The 25622-nt window shown below is 39.7% G+C and overlaps 1 protein-coding gene across 1 annotated transcript in view; it reads left to right on the top strand.

The window, feature by feature from the left end:
• The first annotated feature begins 15037 nt into the window (after positions 1-15037).
• CAPZA2 (capping actin protein of muscle Z-line subunit alpha 2) overlaps positions 15038-25622 on the top strand; it is a 56461-nt gene continuing 45876 nt past the window's right edge. The window contains exon 1 of the mRNA XM_019958724.2: positions 15038-15299. Coding sequence (XP_019814283.1) covers positions 15261-15299 — 39 coding nt within the window. The 5' untranslated portion in view covers positions 15038-15260. The remainder of the gene's footprint in view (positions 15300-25622) is intronic.

The following is a 25622-nucleotide window of genomic DNA, read 5'->3' as shown; positions in this document are numbered from 1 at the left end:
AAATTTTTAGATGTGATCATAATAGGGTTCCTAGGTTCCTAAAATATATATTATATAATTAAATATAATATATATAATATATTTATTCCATTTATTTTATTTATCATACCAGTTGGTTTCTGTGGTTTTGGAGGCCGGGAAGTCTCACAATCTGCTGATCTGCTGGGTATAAGCCAGAGAACCATGAAAGCCGATGGTGTAGTTGTTTAGCCTGCATGCCTGAGAAGGGAAAGAGAGGCAATGATTAAGTCTCTTGAGTCTGAATGCCCAAAGATCAAGAGCACCAATGTCTAAGGGCAGAAAAAAATAGATGTCTTGGCTTAATCAGAGACAATGAATTTGCCCTTTTTCTACCTTTTTGTTCTGTTCAATTCCTCAGTGAATTAGGTGATGTCTGCTTGCATTGGAAAGGGGGATTCTTACTCATTCTACTGATTCAAATGCTAATGTCTTCCAAAGATACTTCACAGACACACCCAGAAATAATGTTTATCAGCTATCTGGCCAGAAAAAGCGTCCTGAGAGTAGACAGTGAGGCCACATGGAATGAGATCTTTTCCCCAGAAGAGATGACAGGTACTCCTTGCAAGCTTGAACTGGAGACACAAGAGAGTATTAACCAATGGAATTGTGTGAGGGAGCAAAATCTTTGTGTAACCAGAAACCCCTCAGGGAAGTGGAGAGCGGTAAGTGGCACTTACCTTCTAACCACATCCCCTCTGGCTTTTTTTTTTACTTTTTGCTTTTTCAGACACCTAGGGTGGGAAGGCATATGGCTAAATAATCTTTCCCATCTTAATGAATAGTACCTGTGTTCACCTAGTTGATCAGACCAGAAACCTCAGTGTCACTTTTGACAATTCTCTTTCTTCACTCCCCAACTTTAATCCATCATCAAATGTTGTGTCCTCTAAAATATCATTTGATGTATATCTCTCCATCTTTACTACCTTTTCCCCTTTTCCCCCTAAGACTTTAGGTCTTTCTTGGACTTGGACAATAACCTTTTAACTGGCTTCCCCTCATCCACTTTTGCCATTTCCAACCCATGCTCCACATAGTATCTGGAGTAGGTAACTCCCCTCCTAAAATTTTCATAGCCCTTAGAGAAAGTCCACAAGATTTTTTCATTGCTTAAAAGGCCCTCTGTGATCTGGCCCTTGTTCATCCCTCCAGCTTCATTCAGCACCATTTCCCCTAGTTTACATGGTTCTAGACACACAGCCCTTGTCTTTGAGTTCCTCAAACCCACCAAATGTATCCAACATGTGTTTTCTTGGCCTGGATATTCTTTCCTCAGTTCTTATCATTCCTCTTTACTCCTAAGGTATCAGTTTTATTGAATCAATAGTTCAATAAATCAAATTATCTACTCTGACCCCTGTTCTGTGCTAGGCATTGTGAATGCAATAGAAGGCAAGACAGACCTGGATCCTATTCCACAATCTTATAATTTTGGTGAGAAAAGTGGGCACCAACGAATAGCATCCAGAGAAATGTAAAATAGCTCCATGGTGCTAGGAGATCCCATAATGGGGGATTTGACCTCGTCAGAAAAGTCAGAAGACAGAAAAAACAACTGAGTAGAAATCTGAAGAAGAATATCATTAAAGAAAAAAAGGGGGGTTACAAGAAGAGCAAGTTATACATGCAGAGAGGCCTAGTAGAAGAGTAATTGTGGGACTTACGAGGAACCAAAAGAGAGCCAGTGTGGTGAAGCTGAGAGGAGGGAACTGTGGTAAGACATGAGCTAGAGACGTCAAAGCATGCAAGGCAGAGGCAGATGACTCTGCCACTCAGGGACTGGGCAGATAATGTGAAATTGCAAGAGGGAGGAGCGGAACCTATGAGAAAATGAAGACTATGAACCTTGCTTCTAACAGATTTGTATTTTGCAAAATGCAGTGCTTTGCAAAACTAAGAAAGAAATCAAAAACAAAACTGGATAATATTCTCATGTGGTAAGATAATACACCCCTGCAACCAAAACAAGATGTTCTTTCCAGCTGCAGTGTAGTAAGTAGACTGGAAGTTCTAGGTATGTTGGTAAAGTTCACACATTTATCTAGTTCTTCCTCCCTGACAAAACCTCACTAAAAGAAGATTTTTAATTAATAAACATACAGCAATGTGGAGGAAAAAAAGGAAAGGATATAAAAGGCCAGGAATTTTGAGGCTGGAAAGCACCGGGACAATTGCAGCAGATTTAAGGACCTCAAAAAGCCAAATCCTAAACTAGTGATGGCAAAAACCAAGAACGAACCTCATTTGTACCCACAAAATCCTCAAGGGTCTGTGACTTTGATAGCTCCAAGCCCTTCTGAAAATCAGAAGGACTAGCTGAAGACTATATAAGAATCAGGTAGATCCTTGGGTCCCCTCTCCTACTCTACATTGCTCAGCCACTGCCCCTTCCCCACCCTGGCAGAAGTCTGAAAGTTTATTCTCTGGAGAGGGTAAATTAAAGGGATTCTGGACTGGTGAATACCAAACATAGTTAAAGGTTAAGATATTATGCCAAATTAGGAATTAAAGGAACTTTCCGATGGCAAAACACCCAGCCTTTTTCCTCTACTTGGCTTCTGGAATACTATAAGCCAGGCCTTTCCTCTCTGGCAGAAGATTAGAAGAGTCTGTTCTGGGGATTCTGACCAAAACAAGACGATCATTACAGAACAGCTCAATCAGATGTTCCTAAAATAAAACTAAACTAGTTAACATGAGCTGATAACAAATGAAAGAGAAACCTGGTAGTCAGGTTAGTCAGGGCTGTTACTTGAAAAAGTAGGCTGAAAAAGAAAAGATATGACTAAACAAAAACAGAACACCAATCCAGGAAGTAGACTATTCAAATAACTAGAGTTGCAGGAAAGTGGAAGAATGAAAATCATCAATGAAATGATTTTAATAGTTTCTCAGAACTGAAGGACATGACTTTCCAGATTGAAAGGACCCACAAAGCCAGAATAAAACAGATGAAAATAGATCCACAAAAGTCACTTTGTTGTGAAATTTCAGAACACTGAGCACAAAGAAAAGATCATAAACTGAAAAAGGAATCTAGAGACAACAGAGCAATGCTTCCAAAAATCTGAATGAAAATGAACTCCAATCTAGAATTCTGTATAGAATTAAACTGTCACTCAAACATGAGGGTCAGGATAATGATGTTTTCAGGTGTAAAATTTTACTTCACATGTGGTCTATACTTCTATATCCCTTTGCTTAGGAAGCTTCTGGACTATATGTTCTACAAATATGAAAATAAATCAAAAATTATTGTATAGAGAAAATAAGAAAGCTGACACAGATGTCTAACAGATTCAACACACAGTAATAAGGAGTCTCAGGAGAAGGAAAAAGGGAGACACCAAAATGTTACCTAAGCACTTGAAAAAGAGGGGCATATGTCCAGATTGGAGCACAGTGTGCCTCAAGAAATGGGACATGCTGAGAGAGCCATCAAGGTAAAAATGCCTACTGTAACCTGAGGGCTGAGTGTGGAGGTGATCCTCTCAATAAGTTCTATAAAAAGAAATTACTCTCCCAAGATGTAGACATCCCTTTCTTCAATACTACTCAAAGCAGTATTGAGTCATTTACTTATTCTAATATACTCTGCTATACATTAACCTCTTACTTTGGCTACTCTGTCAAATATTGTGAAATTAGGAAACTTTTCTAAGATAAGTCAACTCATCTAAGAAGTGGTTAGTATAAACTCATAGAAGCAATCACATGTATATATCTTTAGAGTATAGATTTTCTCTGGAAGCACTAAGATTTAGATTAAAAATAAATATTAATAGCTTAACATTGTAATATGCCTTATACTCACACTTTAGCCATGAGATAGGCAGTGTAGCAGATTAAGAAATACGAAGAGTAGAGTAGTATTCTCTATTTCCTCCTTTCATCCATTGCTTTAATGTTTTACATCCAATCTTATACATATAGGAAAACATTTCTCATTCATGCCAGTTATTTTGCACTCATCATATTGCATTGTAGGCTCATATTTTTATGTCTAGCTTTCAAAACCAGAATGTAAGTTACTTTAGGATATGGATTATGTTCTATAATATAAAATTCTCTCTTGACTCCACCCCTTTGTTTTGCACAGTGTCTGACCCAAGTCAGGTGAGTTCCTGCCTTTGCTCTATTTCTCTCCATATTTAAAGTCACCTGCAAAATTAGCTCTACTCTATTACCGGGGCTAATCTTACTGAGGCAAGAATCAATTAAAGTCTTTCCAAATCAATATTTGGGGTTCATATTCATTTCCAACCTTGGTGAGGTACTCTAAGTTTGATAACTGGCCTCCCACCCCTCAGTCTTGAGCTCTAAAGTGCCCTTGTATGCAAAACCTACCTTCTATTCTATTGCTGTTCTCCTATTCCTAATCAGAAAGCTTTCCATAATACCTCCGTCACTCCCAGGAAAGGCAGCAAAGGCAAGTTGAGATGGGTTTTCTCCCTCGGGAGGAATCTGGATTGTAAATTATATCTCAAAGAAGTTCTGACCTGAGGCTTGGGAGCTGGGTTTTCATACGCCATCATCTGACAGCCATTGGTTGAGGACTGCTTCACGGCAGCCATGGTAGCCCAAGAGCCGTCCTCCAGAGAATGTTAGGTTCCGTGAAGAGGTGAAAAAACACTGGAGCATAGAAATAGTCAAAGTGATCCAAGGGGTACTTCCAATGTCTGCCACAGCTCTAGCCATCAGAAGCAGATCACCAGAGAAAAGTGCAGAAAGCTGAGTGCCCCACAGCCTGTAGCAGTGGCTGGGGTGATCCCACACCCAGTGGCTGGGGATTATCTCACACCCACGTGCAATGGATGCAGCTAAAGTCACAGGAGAAGAAAGCCAGGTGGCATGAACACTGGCCATCTGTCCCATGAGGGAGCATCAGGAAAGATGCCAGAGCTGCAGCAATTGGAGAGTTCTGATGAGATAGAGAGCAGCAGAGGTGATAACAGCCAATGTCAAAAGACAGAGGAAGACCTCAGTGCAAATATTTCTGAATAGACATGAACCACTGTGGCACTTCCAAAGAACCAGGAGTTTGGGCTAGTACTCCTGCAGTTCTTTGGAGGCTTCCCTGGTGGCTCAGTTCGTAAAGAATCTACTGCAATGCAGGAGACACGAGTTTGTCCCTGGGTTGGAAAGATCCCCTAGAGAAGGAAATGGCAACCTACTCTAGTAATCGTGCCTGGGAAATCCCATGGACAGAGGAGCTTGCTGGGCTACAGTCCTTGGGGTCACAAGAGTTGGACATGACTAAACCACCACTACCACAGAGTACAATGTTATTGTAGGTTGGTGTGGCTTAAGGAAACACAAATGATGAACTTTTTTCTCTGCTAAACTGTTACTCTGCTATTACTGAGTCCACATAAGGGTTTAAAATATTATCAGACATTAAGGGGAAAAAATCAAACATGTTGGACCTATCCTTTTACTTCCTACTGGCAAATGGCAATGGCACCCCACTCCAGTACTTTTGCCTGGAAAATCCCATGGATGGAGGAGCCTGGTAGGCTGCAGTCCATGGGGTCGCCAGAGTTGGACACGACCAAGCGACTTCCCTTTCACTTTCATGCACTGGAGAAGGAAATGGCAACCCACTCCAGTGTTCTTGCCTGGAGAATCCCAGGGACGGCAGAGCCTGGTGGGCTGCCGTCTATGGGGTTGCACAGAGTCGGACACGACTAAAGCGACTTAGCAGCAGTAGCAGCAGCAGCAAATCTATTCATTGTGTTGCTTCATTTTCCAGGTCAAGAGTCTGACTTAATTTTCACTTATGGCCCATAATTTACACTTGCCAAATCGGAGAAATTTTTAAAGTGAGAAATTAGTCTAATATTCTTTATTCATGTTGTTTTCAAAATCATGCAAGAAATCAGACTTATTAATTTGATCCATAAATACTGTTTGAATTAGCTACTATATTAAGTGGATTAAAAAGATAAAAAAGAAACAGTCCTGTGTTGGGAAAAAAAAAAGGCATGGGAATGATGAACACTAGATTCAGGTTAGTGGTTACCCATGGGAAGAAGAAATAGAATGGGATCTAGAAGGGGTAAAATATGTTTTTTTTTCCATATATCTGACATCTTAGTAATAATTAAGTAAATGTAAATAAATAAAAGCTTTAGTATTTTCTAAATACTAAAGTTGACTTCCCTGATGCCTCAGACTGGAAAGAATCTGCCTGCAAAGCAGGAGACCTGGGTTCAATACCTGGGTTGGGAAGATCCCTTGGAGTAGGAAATGCCAACCCACTTCAGTATTCTTGCCTGGGGAATCCCATGGACAGAGGAGCCTGGGGGGCTACAGTCCATGAGATCACAAACAGTCAGACACAACTGACACTTCCCCTTTCAAATATTAAAGTAACCAACAGTTTAGACAACTAAACTACAAGTAACCAATAGTTTAGACAACTATATGACTTAGAAAGTAATTACTTTGAAAATATACATGATTTCTAACATTTTTCTACTGCCACAAAGGATATTATTTAAGACCGCTTGTGTTGATCATGAGAGACTAACAACCAAATAACACTAACACTGGCAGTTTTTCTCAGAAGTGAGGTAAGCCATATTCTTAAACTATGGATATTAGTTTTTCAGTGCAGAGATCAACTAAGAATACTGGTGAGTAGCCATTCCCTTTTCCAGGGGAAATTCCTGATCCAGGGATCGAACTCAGGTCTTTTGCATTGCTGGCAGATTCTTTACCATCTGAGCCACGAGGGAAGCCCCAGTATGGTGTTGCATCAGTCTGTATCTGGTGCAAGTATTTAGCAGTTCGTAATTAATACTTACTGGATGTTTATCTTATTTTGATATCCTATCATATTTATGTGAGTATATATATATATATAAAATATATAATTGTATATATAATATAATGTATATATAATATAATATATATATAATATAATATATTATATATAATATTATCTCCTCTGTCCAAGGGATTTCTGGTCCCATCACTTCATGACAAATAGATGGGGAATCAATGGAAACAGAGGCAGAGTTTATTTTCTTCGGCTCCAAAATCACTGTGGACAGTGACTGCAGCCATGAAATTAAAAGACATTTGCTCCTTGGAAGAAAAGCTATGACCAACCTAGACAGCATATTAAATAGCAGAGACATTACTTTGCTAACAAAGATCTGTCTAGTCAAACCTATGGTTTTTCCAGTAGTCATGTATGGATGTCAGAGTTGGACGATAAAGAAAGCTGAGTGCTGAAGAATTGATGATTTTGAACTGTGGTGTTGGAGAAAACTCTTGTGAGTCTCTTGGACTGCAAGGAGATCCAATCAGTCCATCCTAAAGGAAATCAGTCCTGAATGTTCATTGGAAGGCCTGATGCTGAAGCTGAAGCTCCAATACTTTGGCCACCTGATTCAAAGAGTGGACTCATTGAAAAAGACCCTGATGCTGGGAAAGATTGAAGGCAGGAGGAGAAGGGGACAACCAGAAGATGAGATGGTTGGATGGTATCACCAACTCGATGGACATGAGTTTGAGCAAGGTCCGGAAGTTGGTGATGTACAGGAAAGCCTGGCATGCTGCAGTCCATGGGATCACAAAGAGTCAGACGTGACTGAGCAACTGAACTGACAATATTATGGGCTTCCTTGGTCACTCAGATGGTAAAGAATCTGCCTGCAATGCCAGAAACCAGGTTCGATCCCTGGGTTGGAAAGATTCCCTGGAGAAGAGGATGGCAAGTGACTCCATTATTCTTGCTTGGAGAATTCCATGGACAGAGGAGCCTGGTGAGCTATAGCACATGGAGTCACAAAGAGTCAGACACAACTGAGTAAGTCGCACACACACACACATCATATTAAGCTGAGAACAATAGCTTGACCATCAGGACACTTGGATTCTGAAATAATATCAGCTAGATTGCAATCCTCATCAATTCATTTAATTTATCTAAAGCTCAACTTAACGTAAAATGAAAGATTTGCATGAGATGTATCCTAAGGCTGATTCTATGAAATTAAGTAACTTCTGACCTTGACAAGCTTAAAATTAGTTGAGGATGTAGAGCACATCCACAGGAAAATAGATTAAGAAGCATACAAGTAATTTAAAAACAAACACTAAAAACAGAGGAAATTTTTTAAAAATCAGTTTCTGGTGCAGTTAATTGGGAAGGTGAAGATTACACCACTAACAAGTAGAAGAAATGTGAGTTTAGAAATTAAATGGGAGAAGCGTGTATGGGAAGAATATTTTTTTTCTTTTCTGTTCATCATAAAATAACTGATTATCAAGAATATCAGAGCATTTCTACTTGCAGCCATGTAATGGTCATTCCGTATATACACCTATTTTGTGTGATGCCTTGAAATCTTCTCAGAATTACTAGAGTGTATGAATTTTATAATTACTTTTAATTGTATCAAGTGGGTGATAAAGGGAGGTTTTTGAAAGGATTATCAGAAACTACATAATTGCTGGTTGTGTCACTCTAGGGAACCGCATTTAAAGTATCACTGAGGTTACGATTATCAACATGCGTGTGTGTGTGTGTGTGCTGAGTCGCTTCAGTCATGTCTGACTCTTTGTGACCCTGTGGACTATAGCCCACCAGGCCCCTCTGTCCATAGTATTCTCCAGCCAAGAACACTGGAGTGGGTTGCCATGCCCTACTCCAGGGTGATTATAAACATAGTCTGACTCAAATTATTACAAAACATCACCAGATTTGGGAAAGGTTTCCAGAAGAAGAGAGCAGCCACTTAGTCAAACAACACACTTACTGAGTACCTGACAAATTATTGATGTTAGGTGTTGCTGAATGAACAGAAACCAAAAAAAGAAGAAGAAGAAAACAGAAATACTGTTGATGAAGCAGGTTGTGGTGAATACAGGGGTGGTAGAGTAATCAACCTTCAGTAAGTTTTATATGATGGAGAGTGCCTCAGCTTTAGAGAGGGAGAAGGATCTCAAGGTGGAAAGAACCGGGGAGACATACTATGGTGTTAGAATCTAATCTCAATTTAGTCACTTAGGTGCAACCTTGGGCGAGTATTTTTTCTGTTTTTTTTCTCCTGTAAAATGGGGTGTAATGCTGATACATGCCTTCCTTCAGGGGGCTGCAGTGAGAAATGGTGAAGAAATGATTTGTAAATTGTAAGAAGTAAACATATTATTTATTTCCATCCAGTAAGTCCTTGACCAAACTGTGTGGTATATTCTTTACCATGTCTTCTCTTCACCATTTACCCTCAACAGGGCACCTGCTTTTCCCTGCATGTGTCAGCAAGGTTTCCCTTCCTCTTCTCTCCCCAAATGAACTATGAGCTTTTTAGTAGCATACCTTCTGTTTGCTCTCCATCCACAAGAAACGATGATTGGCACACCATGACCATTCAGTAAATTGTGTGTGCATGCATGCTCAGTTGCTCCATGTCTGACTTTTTGCAACCCTATGGACTGTAGCCCACCAGGCTCCTCAGTCCATGGGATTCTCCAGGCAAGAATACTGGAGTGGGTTGTCATGCCCTCCTCCAAGGGATCTTCCCCACTCAGGGGTCGAACCTACGTCTTCTACGACTCCTGCATTGCAGGCAGATTCTTTACCTGCTGAGCCACCAGGGAAGCCCCCAGTAAATTACTTAATAATTAAGCTTTACATAGGAAAAATTATTTGAGCTCTTTAAGGTATTCTCACATGTCATTTACATGCAGCTGTCAGATTCATCTTGCTAGACATATTTCTGATGATGTCACGTCACTTCAAAAGTTGCCAAGTGTCTCATTTTCTACTCAGTAATGTCTTTTTTTAAAATATACTTTTAAAAATTGAAGTATAGTTGATTTACTACGTTGTGTTAGTTTCTGGTGTATTGTGAAGTGATTCAGTTACACACACATACACATACATATATGTGTGTATGTATATATTCTTTTCCATTATGGTTTATTATAGGATATTGAATATAGTTCCTGTGCTATTCAGTAAGACCTTGTTGCTTATTTATTTTGTATATAGTGGTTTGTATCTATCTACTAATCCCAAACTCCTAATTTATTCCTCCCCCACGACTTTCCCTTTGGTAACCGTAAGTTTTTTTTTTTTTTTAATTGAAGCATAGTTGATTTACAATATTGCATAAGTTCCAGGTATACAGCAAGGTTAATCAATTATGTATATATCCAGTTTTTTTTTTTTTTTAGATTCTTTCTGATAGAGGCCATTACAGAGTACTAAGTAGAGTTCCCTGTGCTATACAGCAGCTATTATTAGTTATCTATTTTATATATGCTGCTGCTAAGTCACTTTAGTCGTGTCCGACTCTGTGCAACCCCATAGACAGCAGCCCACCAGGCTCTGCCGTCCCTGGGATTCTCCAGGCAAGAACACTGGAGTGGGTTGCCATTTCCTTCTCCAATGATGAAAGTGAAAAGTGAAATCGAAGCCGCTCAGTCGTGTCCAACTCGCAGCGACCCCAGGGACTGCAGCACCAGGCTCCTCCATCCGTGGGATTTTCCAGGCAAGAGTACTGGAGTGGGGTGCCATTGCCTTCTCCAATTTTATATATAGTAGTGTGTATATGTCAATCCCAATTGCCCAGTTTATCCCTTCCCTCCTTTTCCCCTGGTAACCATAAGTTTGTTCTCTATGTCTGTGAGTTTGTTTCTGTTTTGTTAATAAGTTCATTTGTGTCATAGTTTAGATTCCACATATTGTTGTTGTTCAGTCATTCAGTCATGTCTGACTCTTTGTGACCCCATGGACTGTGGCACACCAGACTTCCCAGTCCTTCACTATCTACCGGAGTTTGTTGAAACTCATATCCATTAAGTCAATGATGCCATCCAACCGTTACATCCTCTGTCACCCTCTTCTGCCCTCAGTCTTTCTCAGCATCAGGGTCTTTCCCAATGAGTCCAGACTTCACATCAGGTGGCCAAAATATTGGAGCTTCAACTTCAGTCAGTCCTTCCAATGAATATTCAAGGATGATTTCCTTTAGGATTGACTGGTTTGATCTCCTTGCTGTCCAAGGGACTCTCAAGAGTCTTTCCAGTACTACAGTTTGAAAGAATCAATTCCAGCCTTCTTTATGGTCCAACTCTTACATCCATGGGTGACAAATGGAAAAACCATAGCTTTGACTCTATGGATCTTTGTCGACAAAGTGATGTCTCTGCTTTTTAATATGTTGTCTTAGGTTTGCCATAGCTTTTCTTTCATGGAGCAGGTGTCTTTTAACTTCATGACTGCAGTCACCATCCACAGTGATTTTGGAGCCCGAGAAAATAAAGGCTGTCACTGTTTCCATTTTTTTCCCCATCTATTTGCCACGTAGTGATGGGACCAGATGCCATGATCTTAGTTTTTTGAATGTTGAGTTTTAAGCCAGCTTTTCAATTTCCTCTTTCACTTTTATCAAGAGGCTCTTTAGTTCCTCTTCGCTTTCTGCCATTAGGGTGTATCATCAGCATATCTGAGATTATTGATATTTCTCATAGAAATCTTGATTCCAGATTGTGCTTCATCCAGCCCAGCATTTCTCATGATATACTCTGCATATTAATTAAATAAGCAGGGTGACAATATACAGCTTTGACATACTCGTTTCCCAATTTTGAACCAGTGTGTTGTTCCATGTCCAGTTCTAACTGTTGCTACTTGATCTGCATACAGGTTTCTCAGGAGCAAGTTCAAGTGGTCTGGTATTCCCATCTCTTTGAGAATTTTCCACAGTTTGTTGTGATCCATACAGTCAAAGGCTTTAGCGTAGTAAACGAAGCAAAAGTAAATGGTTTTCTGGAATTCTCTTGCTTTTTCTGTGATCAAATGGATGTTGGCAATTTGATCTCTGTTCTTCCCCTTTTCTAAATCCAACTTGTACATCTGGAATTTCTCTGTTCACGTACTGTTGAAGCCTAGCTTGAAGGATTTTGAGCATTACCTTGCTAGCATATGAAATAAGCTCAATTGTGTGATAGTTTGATCATTCTTTGGCATTGTCTTTCTTTGGGATTGGAATGAAAACTGACCTTTTCCAGTCCTGTGGCCACTGCTGAGTTTCCCAAATTTGCTGGCATATTGAGTGCAGTACTTTAACAGCATCATCTTTTAGGATTTGAAATAACACATCTAGAATTCCATTAGCTCTACTACCTTTGTTCGTAGTAATACTTCCTAAGGCCCACTTGACTTCACACTCCAGAACGTCTGGCTCTAGGTGAGTGACCACACCACTGGGGTTATCTGGGTTATTAAGACCTTTTTTGTACAGTTCTTCTGTGTATTCTTGCCGTCTCTTGTTAACATCTTTTGCTTATGTTAGGTCCATACCGTTTCTGTCCTTTATCGTGTCCATCTTTGCATGAAATGTTCCCTTGGCATCCTCTAATTTCTTGAAGAGATCTCTAGTCTTTTCCATTCTATTTTTTCCCTCTATTTCTTTGCATTGTTCACTTAGGAAAGCTTTCTTATCTCTCCTTGCTATTCTTAGGAATTCTGCATTTGGATGAATATATCTTTCCTTTCTCCTTTTTCTTTCTCTTCTCTTCTTTTCTCAGCTATTTGTAAGGCCTCCTCAGACAACTATTTTGCCTTGTTCCATTTCTTTTCCTTGGGAATGGATTTAGTCACCACCTCCTGTACAATGTTATGAACCTCCATCCAGAGTTCTTCAGGCACTCTATCCGATCTAATCTCTTGACTCTATTTGTCACTTCCACTGTATAATCATAAGGGATTTGATTTAGGTCATACCTGAATGGCCTACTGGTCTTCTGTACTTTCTTCAATGTAAGTCTGAATTTTGCAATAAGGAGCTCATGATCTGAGCCACAGTTAGCTCCAGGTCTTGTTTTTTCTGACTTTATAGAGCTTCTCCATCTTCGGCTACAGAGAATATAATCCATCTGATTTCAGCATTGACTGTCTGGTGATGTCCATGTGTAGAGTTGTCTCTTGTGTTGTTGAAAGTGGATTTTTGCTATGACCAGTGAGTTCTTTTGACAAAACTCCATTAGTCTTTGCCCTGCTTCCTTTTGTACTCCAAGGCCAAACTTGCCTGTTACTCCAGGTATCTCTTGACTTCCTACTTTTGCATTCCAGATTCCACATATGATTGAAATTATATGTTATTTGTCTTTCTCTTTCTGACTTCCTTTACTTGGTATGATAATCTCTAGGTCCATCTATGTTGCTGCAGATGGCACTGTTTCATTCTCTTTTATGTTTGCATAATATTCCATTGTATACATGTACCACATCTGGTTTATCCATTTATATGTCAATGGACATATAGTTTTCTTCCATTTCTTGGCTATTGTAAATAATTCTGCTATGAACATTGGAGTACATGCATCTTTTTGAATTAAAGGTTTCTCTGGATATATGCCTGGGAGTGGTATTGCTGGGTCTTATGGCAACTCTGTTTTTAATTTTTTGAGGGACCTCCATACTGTTTTCCATAGTTGCTGCACCAATTTCCATTCCTTTTAACAGTGTAGGGATTTCCCTGTTATTTGTAGACTTTCAAGTGATCGCCATTCTGACCAGTGTGAGTTATACCTCATTGTAGTTTTGATTTGCATTTGTCTAATAATTACTTTGGCCACCTCATGCGAAGAGTTGACTCATTGGAAAAGACTCTGATGCTGGGAGGGATTGGGGGCAGGAGGAGAAGGGGACGACAGAGGATGAGATGGCTGGATGGCATCACTGACTCGATGGACGTGAGTCTGAGTGAACTCCGGGAGTTGGTAATGGACAGGGAGGCCTGGCGTGCTGCGATTCATGGGGCTGCAAAGAGTCGGACACGACTGAGCGACTGAACTGAACTGAACTGAATAATTACTTATGTTGAGCATCTTTTTATGTGCCTATTGGCCATGTGTATGTCTTCATTGCAGAAATGACATACATTTCATTTTTTGATTGTGTTGTTTGGTTTCTTGTTATTGAATTGTATGCCCTGTTTGTATATTTTGTAAATTAAGCCCTTGTCAGTTGCATAGTTTGCAAGTATTTTCTCCCAGTCTGTATTGAATAGACTTTTTTATTGAGATATAATGGACTTGTAACATTGTGTTAGTTTTAGGTGTACAACATAATGATTAAAGTATTAATTCTTATCTAAACTCTAAGGTCTTTCTACTCAATCTGTGGTCTCCAGATGGGTAGCATTGACATTACCGGGGAGCTTGTTAGGAGTACAGAGCCTGCAGCCCTATCCCAGACCTACTGAATCAGCAACTGCACTTTATAAAATTCCTAGCCAGTTTATATACACAGCTTTGACTACATCTTCATCTCTTTCCAAACTTGAAGATTCAGAAGTAGCTAATAAATTGACAGACATCCAATAAAATTTGAAAACATAAGTAATTTTTTTATGTTGCTCAAATGTTTCACTGGAGAATACTTAAATTATATGTAATACTATAAATTATATTCATCGTTTATCTGAAATTCAATTTTTTACTGGGCTTTTCCATATTTAACCAGGCATTCCCTATTCAGAAGGGTAGGATCTATGTTTAACATAACTGTGTATTACATTCGTTTAACGAAGAGACAACAAATTTCTTCAGAACCGAGGTTTCTTTGGGTTTTGCTTAACATTGTACATCTCCAGAGACCGCAGTACCCGCCATCCACCCCCGCCCCAATGCGCGCGCGTGCGCTCACACACACACACACACACACACACACACACACACACACACACAATAAAATACCAACAGTTATTTCTTTAATGAATATATCCGAACATCTTCCAATTATGTACTGGGTTGTAAGTGCATATTTTAACTAACGTCGAATATTTTTCCCGTCACTAAAAAAAAAGTGTTTAAAAGCTATTTGTGCACTTGTTCACATTTTAGCTGGCAGAGTTCAGGACTTGATGGGAACATAATCAAGGGCTCAAAATGTACTCGTCGCAGACTGGGTCCATATGGTCAACAGCGGGGAAATAATTCTAAACTCGGGATGCTGACAAGCGCGTAGCAGACGGCGGTAGGCAACGCCTCCCCATTCCCTGGCCGCGGAGATACCCGCGCACGCGCACAGCCATCTTTCGGGGGTGGGCCGGGTAGAGGGAGGCGGGGCTCCCAGGGCGCGTGCGCGGGCGGCCTGGGCTGTGAGCCCCTCCCTTGGCGGGGGCGCGCAGCGAGAAGGACCGCACGGAAAGGGGGAAGTCAGGTGCCCGCTACCGCCGCCGCCGCTACCGCGGTTTGTCGCCAGAAGAAAAATGGCGGATCTGGAGGAGCAGTTGTCTGATGAAGAGAAGGTAAGAGCCTCGGGGCCGGCGGAGCTAGTCGTTCGGGGGGCCAGTAGAGCCCCGCTGTATCGGCCCGCAGTCTGGTCGCCGGAGAAGAGGCATTGGTCGGTGCCCTCGGCTGCCCTTCCTTCCCTTCTCGCGGCGCCCTAGTGCCTGCCCCTGTCAGTCACCCGAGGCCGCGCGGGGGCAGGTCTCCGCCGGGCCTGCTCGCTCCGATCCTTGTAGGGTGTGTGCTCCGAAAATAGGAAGCGCGAGCTGGGCGGCGGCGCTTGGCGCGACGGGCGGGGGCGGGGGGCGCGGAGGGCGGCGGCCGCCGGGGCCCCTCTCCTGGCGCCTTGGCCGCGAGGCCCTGTGTCCGGGTCGGGAACTGCAGAAGGGTCTGGGTCCCGGCCTGGAAGCGGCCCAAGGACAGTACGCAGCCCGAAGGCCTGGCCGGGGTGAGCGCTAAGGGAGAAAAATCGCTTAGGAAGCAGACCTTCACTTCTCTCTTCTACTCCCTCCTCCCACCAGCAAAATGCTTCCTTTTCTAGGTTCTCTGATTCTTTTTTTTCCCTTTACCCGTGGAAGTCTTTTTTTTTTTTTCCTTTTCTTTTTCGGCTTTAGCTGTAGGCTCTGCAGTTCCCATGTTCCCCTGGAGGCAATGAAGTTGCTCACAAAAAGACACCCCCTCCCCCAGTTGTTTGCTACCCCTGTTGGCAGCAGCCCTCCTGGGGGCCGATTTGGTGGCGCCCCATTGTACTGCTAGACTTCTTCGGAAAACGGGAGATTGTGCAACTCCTTTTACTGTATCTTAGATGCTGTGACAGCATTGGAACCAGATGAACTACTTAAGTTCTCAGGCATTTGAGGAAATCTGATCATTGCACTGGTTCTCTCGCGGTTTCATTTGGCCCCTGTGAGGTCCCACTCCCCAGTCTGTGTATTGAGGGACAGAAGTACCCTACTAATTTTGAGTATTTCCTGGGAAGATCCTTAATGTTTCTCAAACTCAGAAGTAACTGACATAACTTTGAATAAGATAGTTACAGTTTTCGAAGTGTCCACTCTTAATTTAGTAGGGCTCATTTTCTTAAACTTCAAAGCAGTTCTGTCATATATGAAGCACACACACATACTGGTGTTTAAGAAATCTTGGTGTAAGCCTAAGGATATTTTCGGTTGGAACGTTCTGCTCCAAGTGTTTTTATATCCTGTGTTCTTGTACCGAAATGTCATGTTCTGTCTTCTTCCCATTGTAAACGTGCAGCAGTCAGCCTCATCTTTAGTTTCGGGGAAAAAGTTGTTTTTTTTTAATAACCTCTGTGCTCTTTGGTGAAAGTGATAATAAAACTACAAAGTGGGGAGAGCAACAAGGTTCTCCATAATTCACAGGCCTGTTAGGCAGATCCTTATGTACATAAAAGTTGCTGCACAGGATTCACATGTGTAATATTGGTAAATAACCATAAATTGATAACTGAAAATGTAAGCAGATATGCATACACATTTAATATTAAGTAGTGCTAAAAAGTTTTTTGCAAAGGGATTGTCATGTTTTTCGTTCTGCTGTTGGTAAGTGGTGATTAGTAGCTCAAGTGACTAGAAATCTAGCTGAGGAGAGAGTACTTAGTGTGGGAGTTAATATAGACCTGCCATGTGTTGTAAACGCCTAAAATAGCCAAGTTTTTTTCAAAATGAGATGACACGATTTCTTATTATCCGGCGCTAAACTCCATAAAGTTGCAGGAATGAGGTGGGGGAGTCTTCTTCTTTATGGATGCCCAATACCATGTTTTAAGAGTAAATGAATGAAAACTCATTTGAAGGAATTTCATGGGTTTGTTTTTACTTAGAGTTTTGTAAGACTATTCTGAAAATATTTTACCTATAAATTTCTGATTACTTTTTTTCGTGATTTAAGAAAAATATTAACTGGGATTAGATTCAAGTAACTGGTTAAGTGAAATTCTAACAGTCTTGTTACTTTATTTGTTTAAATGTTCTTTTTAATCTGTTGGAGAAGGACCTTTCACATAGAATCGGAAATAGATTTAAAGGTGATTTTTAAAAACTAATATTTGAATTTTACTTTTTTGCCACCTTGTTTGTAATTTTCAAGAATAAGTTTTTAGTACTTCAGTGCTCTTGGAATTTCCATTACTGATTGCAGATATAAGGAAGGGAAACTGTTAAGACGTGCAGTACCAGGCTTTGTATATGCCTAACTCAGAAGATACTTTTAATTTGTTGTAAGTTTGAACTAGATTTTATTATTACTATTTCACAAAATAATTAAAATAAGTTTTGAAAACCTTTAAGTTATTCACAGAAGGACACTTAAGTAGGCAGTACTAAGGCGCTATTTAAACCTTAGTTTGTCTGAATCAGAAGTTGATACACTTGCGACATTAGGCTTCCTTAACAATTGATGATAGAATCTGGACTTATAAGTTTGTTTTTAGTTTGACAGCTTAATTTGAAAGAGGAGAAACAGTAGTTCTGTTTGGTTTTAATAGAAATTGTAAATAACTAAATGTTAAATAGTGTTGGGTTTTAATTTGTGTTTTGATCATTTTAGAACAAAGTTTATTTTTCTTTGACACATTTAAAAGTTTTATGCCGCTGGTATAGTTTCATATAAACCTTGTGGTAGGAAGCATTTTAGGAATTAATCTAGAATAATATCTTGGCTTTTTCAATCATGTACAGTTGTTTCTTGATACTATGAAATTAACAACTTTTTCTCCTTTGGCCACTAGGTTAATAGGGAAGAAAATTATTTGAAGAAGCACAGTGAAGTTCTTTAAAGTTATTTGCTGTGGTGTGTCCTATAGACCTTTTTACATAGTTAGAGAAGCCCTAGGCCAGAACAATTCCATGTTTCCATTCCTTGGTCAGCCGCATTGTACAGAAAAAAGCATTCTTTGTGATTGAAATTATGTGAAATTGTGGGATAAGGCTGAAATGAAAAGAACTACTTCCAAACTGCTCTCTAAATGAGAAATCTTGAAAGTCACTCCAGGCTTTGGAAGACACCTTAGTTATTGACTCGAAAGGATCTGCGGCCCCTAACCTCTCCCACCCCAGTGAGTAGAGTGATCCACTCTCATAGCTTCAACTTTTGTAACTTTGTAGATGTGTCTCACTACATAGCTCAGCCCTGCTTCTCTCCTTAGCACTGGTCACACATTTTTATCTGCTGGTCCTACTCACAGTAGAAGTGCTCACAGTTAAGGAGATGCTCAGATGGAACCTGTCTAAAAATAAATTTATAAACTCCCCTCTCTCACCCCTTACCCAAAGCAGGGCAGATACCCATCTCTTCCTGCTCATTTTTCTCTTTATGACTGTTCTTGATTATTCAAGTCCCAGGTTTTTGACTTCAGGGTTTTTTTAACTTTTTTCCTCGTGCTCTCTGAACCTAATAATCAGTTTCCAAACCTTGTCTTTTCCATCAGAATATGTTTTATTCTAATTATTTCTTGCTTGAAAAAATTAATTGACTTATATTAATATTTTATTTATAACCTCAGTTGACCAGACCATTAACAATTTATGAACTACTGTTGTTTAGTAACAAATTTTTATGTATGAACAAAATGAAAATTGATTGTTCTGTGACTACACAGTTGAAGAAATAAATCTAAGGGAAGAAAAAGAGAAGACTGTCTCATGTCTGTTTTATTTGCCACTGCTGAACTTTTATTATAAACTTTCTAGACAGATCCCTCTATCTTCCTGCCATTTTTCTATTCCCTAACTTTTAGTTGCTAGATTCCTCCATTGCTTTTACAAGGAGGCCCAACTCTTGAAAATGGTGTTCGTGCTCTTGTATTCCATTCTAACCTAAATAGTTCTGACACTTTTAATATATACTGTTATTTAATCATGCTGTGACTTCAAAGAGACCTGCATGCTAATCCGCATGTAGCACCTTGAGTAAATTATTTCATCCCTTAGTAGCCTCTGTTTACTCTAAAATGTGGGAATATAATAGAAGGTATATTCTCCATTAACTTCCTGTAAGTGTGACTGTAGCCTTGCATGTAAACACAATACATTTCAGTTCTTTTTCTCTGCTCCTGACTTACCTGCCTTGAAAATTGGTACTGCTCCCCAATTTCTCCCCTTTTTTGAAAAAATGAAAATGTTACTCATCCTTCAAGATTTAGCTCAGCTCACTTGACTAGTTTTCTTTCTCCTGAAAGCTGTTTTCTCTTTCTTCTGAACCCTGTAACACGTCATTAGTCTTAAATATAGTTTTGCATAGTTATTTGTCTACTTGGTTTTTTCCCTTGTATTCTATTGGAATTCCTTAGTGCAGAAATGTCATCTTTAGCATCTGTACAGTATATGTGATGAGTACAGGGGTTCAGTGAGTGAATGAAGAAAGGAGTCACGAATTCACAGAATTAAGGAAAAAAACATTATGAAAAGTAGCAGCATATAAAGTCAGATTTTAGAGGGAAAATCTAGTACACCCGCATTTTTCACTTCTAAATAATGTTGGAGAAGACTCTTGAGAGTCCCTTGGACTGCAAGGAGATCCAACCAGTCCATTCTGAAGGAGATCAGCCCTGGGATTTCTTTGGAAGGAATGATGCTGAAGCTGAAACTCCAGTACTTGGCCACCTCATGTGAAGAGTTGACTCATTGGAAAAGACTGTGATGCTGGGAGGGATTGGGGGCAGGAGGAGAAGGGGATGACAGAGGATGAGATGGCTGGATGGCATCACTGACTCGATGGACGTGAGTCTGAGTGAACTCCAGGAGTTGGTGATGGACAGGGAGGCCTGGCGTGCTGCGATTCATGGGGTCGCAGAGTTGGACACGACTGAGCGACTGATCTGATCTGATAGATTTTAAAGATTCAGGTAGTTAAATGAAATTCCTGGTGCTCTTTGAGGTGCAGGTGGTGATATTGGCTACAGTTCAGATCACTTCTGCATGCTAAATATTAATATGCAGTTTGTATACTTCTCCCTCATACACAATCAATCATAATTTGGCTTCAGAAGTTTTGTTTGTATGTAAAAACAAGGTAAGCTGACAGTATATCTCATCATGCTGGACTCGGTCTCTCAGTCGTCTCTGACTCTTTGCGACCCCATGGGCTGTAGCCCACCAGGCTGCTCTGTCCATGGAATTCTCCAGGCAAGAATACTGGAGTGCGTTGCCATGCGCTTCTCCAGGGAATCTTCCCCACCCAGAGGTCCAACCTGCGTCTCCTGTGTTGCAAGTGAATTCTTTACTGCTGATCCACCGCGGAAGCCCCATATTTCGTCATAATTCATGTAAAGTCAGTATTGTTCTTATTAACTAAAAAAGTAAATCAACCAGTAAGCTATTAATGTAGAAATTATACATTCTTAATTCCATTCTGTAGGTGAATGAATCCTGTTATTGCACCAATAAAATGTAAAAATTCCTACAGCAAGCAGAAATTTGATAGTTGCTATAACATTCATGGAGTTTTTCAGACTTTGCACACTAACGAAATTTGTAGTACTTTTCCATATATTGGGGAATCATTCCTACATAAATGTAGAGGTAGGAGAGTCATATACATAGGGGGTAGTCATATAAGACTAGTCATATATAGACAGCGTTTTATAAGGATTTTTGAAAAAATTTTAGTGTTTCTTATTTACTTTTTGGCTGCACTGTGTGGCATACAGGATCTTGGTTCCTCAACCGAAGATCGAATCCAAGCCCCTTGCAGTGGACGCGTGGGGTTTTAACAACTGGACCACAGGGGAAGCCCTGTGCATTGAGTTTTAGTGTAAGAACACAGTACATAAAAACACTCGGAGACTACCGAGTAGATTTTAAGGTTGAAAAGTATGATGGGAAAACTTGAGTTGTGGTTCTGTGTTCTGACCTAAAAGCTTAATTGCCTGGAGCAGTAATTTATTGCAAGAGATTCATATATAAAAAAAGGGATTTCATAGAACCACTTACAGTTGTCAAAAAAATAATTTCATAAATTTTATTTTGAAGGATAGAGCTACAGTTTTCATATACTTTCCTTAAAGACACATGTTCTACTGTGAACCTATGGATGAGAACTTTTCTTGCTGGTTTTAGTTCACAGATGTTGTACAATGTTTCTACTGAGAGTGAATGGAAATAATTTTTGTAAACTATCTCCATGTTCATTCATTTATCAAATATAGTAATACCGTATTTTATTGGTTTCACAGCTCATCATTTTCCATATTTTAAAATCTCTGAAATCAGGCTGCATTGTACAATCATGGCTTGTGAGACTGGAGGCATTTTTCCTTTTTTAGTGATCCATGAAATTATGCATCTTAACATTGATTGTGAATCAGTGAAGCAAGGATATAATGCTATAAGAAACACACTGAAATCTAAACATGAAGGCGGTGGTGGTGGAGGCTTTGCTTGGCCTCACTCATTCTTTGTATGTGTAGTGTGGGTCAGCAGCAGAAGAGCCATGATCAGTGAAGTCATATAGTTTCAGGCTCTTGGAGAATTTCGATCTAAATGTAGGCTTTCTGATATGGTTCCTACACACAATGGAATATTGTTTAGCCATGAGAAAGGAGGATGACCTACCATCTGTGACAACAGGGATGGACCTTAAGCACCTTGTGCTAAGTGAAATAAGTGTAGATACAAACAAGTACTGTACATTATCACTTACATGTGGAATCTAAAAAAAGTCAAACCTGTTAAAACAGTAAAAGGTGGTTATCAGGGAATGTAGGGTTGGGGAGTAAGATAAGGGTACAAACTTATGAGTAGTAAATAAACCATAGTGACTTGATCCTCAATATAATGAATATAGACAGTATTGTACTAAAATGATGTGAATGAATATTGCCTCAGTGGAAATCAAGGTACAGTATATAAATATATCCAAGTAACAGGCTGTACACCTTAAATCTACAACAGCTTGTGAAATTTACCCCTCCCCTCAAAAAAAAGTCTTAGACTTTTTTTAACCACTGTCCCCATAGCAGTGGGAAAGAAATGCAGTGAATACCTTACTGGCTTTTAAAGGTCTCTTCCCCTACTCCTATCCCCGCTTCTTTTAAGAGACTCACTGCACTTCTGCTCAGATTTCCATTTTCTGAAGCAAGTTATATCTATAAACCTAATTTCAGAGGGAGCAGGGAAGAAGAGGAGAAATGCAGTATTTGTGAATAAATTAAACCATAGATTAAGTCTTATATTCACTGAAGGCTGGTGATGTGGTTACCTGTTTGGTAGACACAATGTAAGACTATAGATAGATTCAGAGGTGAATCAGACATATATAACATACATACTGCACAGAGTCAGAAACCAGTACGTTCTTGGAAATTCAGAAGATGGAAAAGTTATTTCTGCCTTGAAGGATGGTAGGCATCAGTTAGGGTACAAGCTCATGCCAGAGAGCACAACATAGGAAGGAAAATGGAAAAGTAGGGATGAGCAGGAAGTATGACTTATATCTTAAGTACATTTTTAAGTAAGAGATGAAAAGACGAACTAACTGTCCTGTTAAACAGCACGGATTTTCTCAACCTCAGCACTATTCACTTTTGGGCCAGGTGACTCTTTGTTATGGGACTGTCCTGTGCATTTTAGGATGTTTGGGCATCCTTGGCCCCTGTGGCCACAAATGTTTGCTGTAGTATGAAATCACCCCTGGTTGAGAACCATGGGTCTAGAGAGATTGGAGCTAGCTATTGAGACCAGTTGGGAAACTGACTTAAGTGTTAGGATGTGATTTAAAGTTGTTTTCACAAGGCACAGAGGGAAAAAAAGAAAATGATTGCTAACATTTCAGGATTGGGATCAACAAGACATGGTGAGTGTAGAGAAAGGGAAAAAGCAGTGGTAACTGTGAACATTAAAATCTGGTTGACTGAGAAGTGAAACCACCACTAACAGCTAAAGAAAACAGGAGAGAAGATGCACAGCTTGGGGGAATAATAGTGAATTTTGTTTGGGTTCTGCTGAGTTTGAGGTGCTAGCAGAATGTCTCTGTAAACATACCTAGCAGATATGGAAATGTACAAGTGGAGTTTGGACAGGAGATGAAGCCCAGAGATTCTATGTAGATTTGGAGATCCTCACTTTGTGGGTTCAAGAGAGATGAGTGTAAACCTTTTAGGAGAACAAGTTCAGACATAGCAGAAGAGAGGACAGAAAGCATGTACTTCTGAATACTTTGATGTTAAGTCATAAAGAGGAGAGAAACTAGAAGGTGAGGAGTGACCTTTGAAGTAGCACAGGATAGGTGCTCATCTCACAGAACCTGAGGGGAATTTCTAGAAGGCGCAGTGCAGTATTGCAAAGGGATTAAAAAGGAATACGGGATGGAGAAGAGCCTTTGGCTTTAAGAGAAAGGGATGAGACACAATATCTGTTATGTCCCAGTATCTACTGTATTAATTACTCGATTAATCGTCAAGAGCAGCCTTGTTATTATCCCTGTCTTGCATATGGTAAAGCTGGTGCAGATGAGGTGGACTGTTTTAAGTGGTAGGCGTGAGATCATTAGTGACCTTTAAGAAATCAGTTTAATAGCATTCTTTTCTTGTCTACATTGTACTTCAATAATCGGACTCAAAGACATCCCTCCTCTTTGCATACCCTGGCCTATCTCTGTTCCTTTAGCACTTTGTACTTACCTTTGTTGTAACATTTACCAATTTAATAAGTGTCCTGATATTCTTATTTGCTGTTCTTCAGGTGCAGGCTTTGTGTCTTATGCATCTTGGTAGTGGCAGTAAGTGTATGGCATATAGTAGATCAGTGATGTCAACTCTGGCTGCACATTAGAATCATCTGGAGAATTTATAAACGAAGATGAATGCACAGACTTCACTCATAGGTGAGACCTGAGCATCTGTATTTTTTTCAAAAAGAGCTTCCCAGATGATTTGAAAATGTCACCAGGATTGAATTTCACTGTATTAGGTGCTCAGCAAATGTTGACTAAAGGATGAGAAGTGGAGACAGTAAGTATAAATTACTCTTTTTTTTCCTCCTGTGTTTGTCTTTGGATTAATTTTTAAGCTTTAAAAAATTGACATATAGTTTATAATATTTTATTAATTTGGGGTATACCATGTAGTGATGCAGTATTTTTGTCACCATGATAAGTCTTGTAACCACATACAGTTATTACAGTATTATTCACAATATTTCCTATGCTGCATATTCTATCCCTGTAACTCACTTACTTTACAACTGGAAGTTTATACATCTTTAATCTCCTTCTCCACTTAATTATATATCATTTTTGAAAAAAATTCAGTAGAGAAACCCAAAAGAAAGAAGAAAGAATAGATAGTACTTTATTTTTTCTATTTCATTTTAGGGATACTTTTTTTTTTTTTTTTTAAGATAGAAAAGATTTAAGAGTGTTTGTGGGCTGAGAGGAATGATTTAGAAGAGAGAAAGAAATTGAAGGTATAAGATAAATAATAGTTTGTATAACTTTCTTAGTTCATGGTAATACCTAATTTGGATTCACAGGTTTCTTAATATTTTAAGTAAGTGGTAAAACATATGAAAAGAACTAGATGTTGAATTCAGTGGATGACCTAGTTGTAAATTAAGTGATATGGGCCCTTTTTTTAATTACCACTCAAAATGATTAATTATAAACGAAAAGGACTCAAAAGGAAAATTTATCAAAACAAATTACCTGTTATGTATACTCAGTAAATGAGTCTATAACATGGACGTGCAGTTGATGTTCACTTGATCATAAACTATTTAAATAAATAATGATAGAGTTTTTTAAAAGCTATGTTTTTTTACTTTTATTTTACTTTTAACTCTCAAAAAGGCATAGGAAGTTTTTAGAGAGTTATGGGATATAATGTCAAGTAATTCTTATAGTTGAAGAAGAAAAATTCATAATAGCTTTTTAAAACTTTACTGCTGGTCTCTAAGGCAGTGACCCTTTGGGGGATCACATTCCTTGAGAATCAGGTGAAACCTATGATTCTTTTCTTCAGAAGACTGAAGGCCTCAAATTTTGCATATACAGTCCCCTACAGGTCAGTGGGTACAACATCTGGCAGCCAGTCACAGTCACTTGGGGAGATTTTCAGAAATAAGATTTCTAGGTCTCAGTCCTCTTGGAGATTGATTCTCAGTAGGTCTGGAATGGAATGTTAGAGCTCTCTCGCTCGGTCATGTACAACTCTTTGCCATCCCATGGACTTTGGCCCACCAGGCTCCTCTGTCCTTGGAATTTTCCAGGCAAGAATACTGGAGCTCGTTGCCATTTCCTTCTCCAGGGGATCTTCCCAACCCAGGGATTCAACCCTCATCTCTTACCGTCTCCTGCATTGGCAGGCGGATTCTTTACCACTGTGCTAC

The sequence above is a fragment of the Bos indicus genome, chromosome 4 (assembly GCF_029378745.1).
Source record: "Bos indicus isolate NIAB-ARS_2022 breed Sahiwal x Tharparkar chromosome 4, NIAB-ARS_B.indTharparkar_mat_pri_1.0, whole genome shotgun sequence".
In the NCBI taxonomy this organism is placed as follows: domain Eukaryota; kingdom Metazoa; phylum Chordata; class Mammalia; order Artiodactyla; family Bovidae; genus Bos; species Bos indicus.
This window is presented reverse-complemented; position numbering and strand designations above follow the sequence as displayed.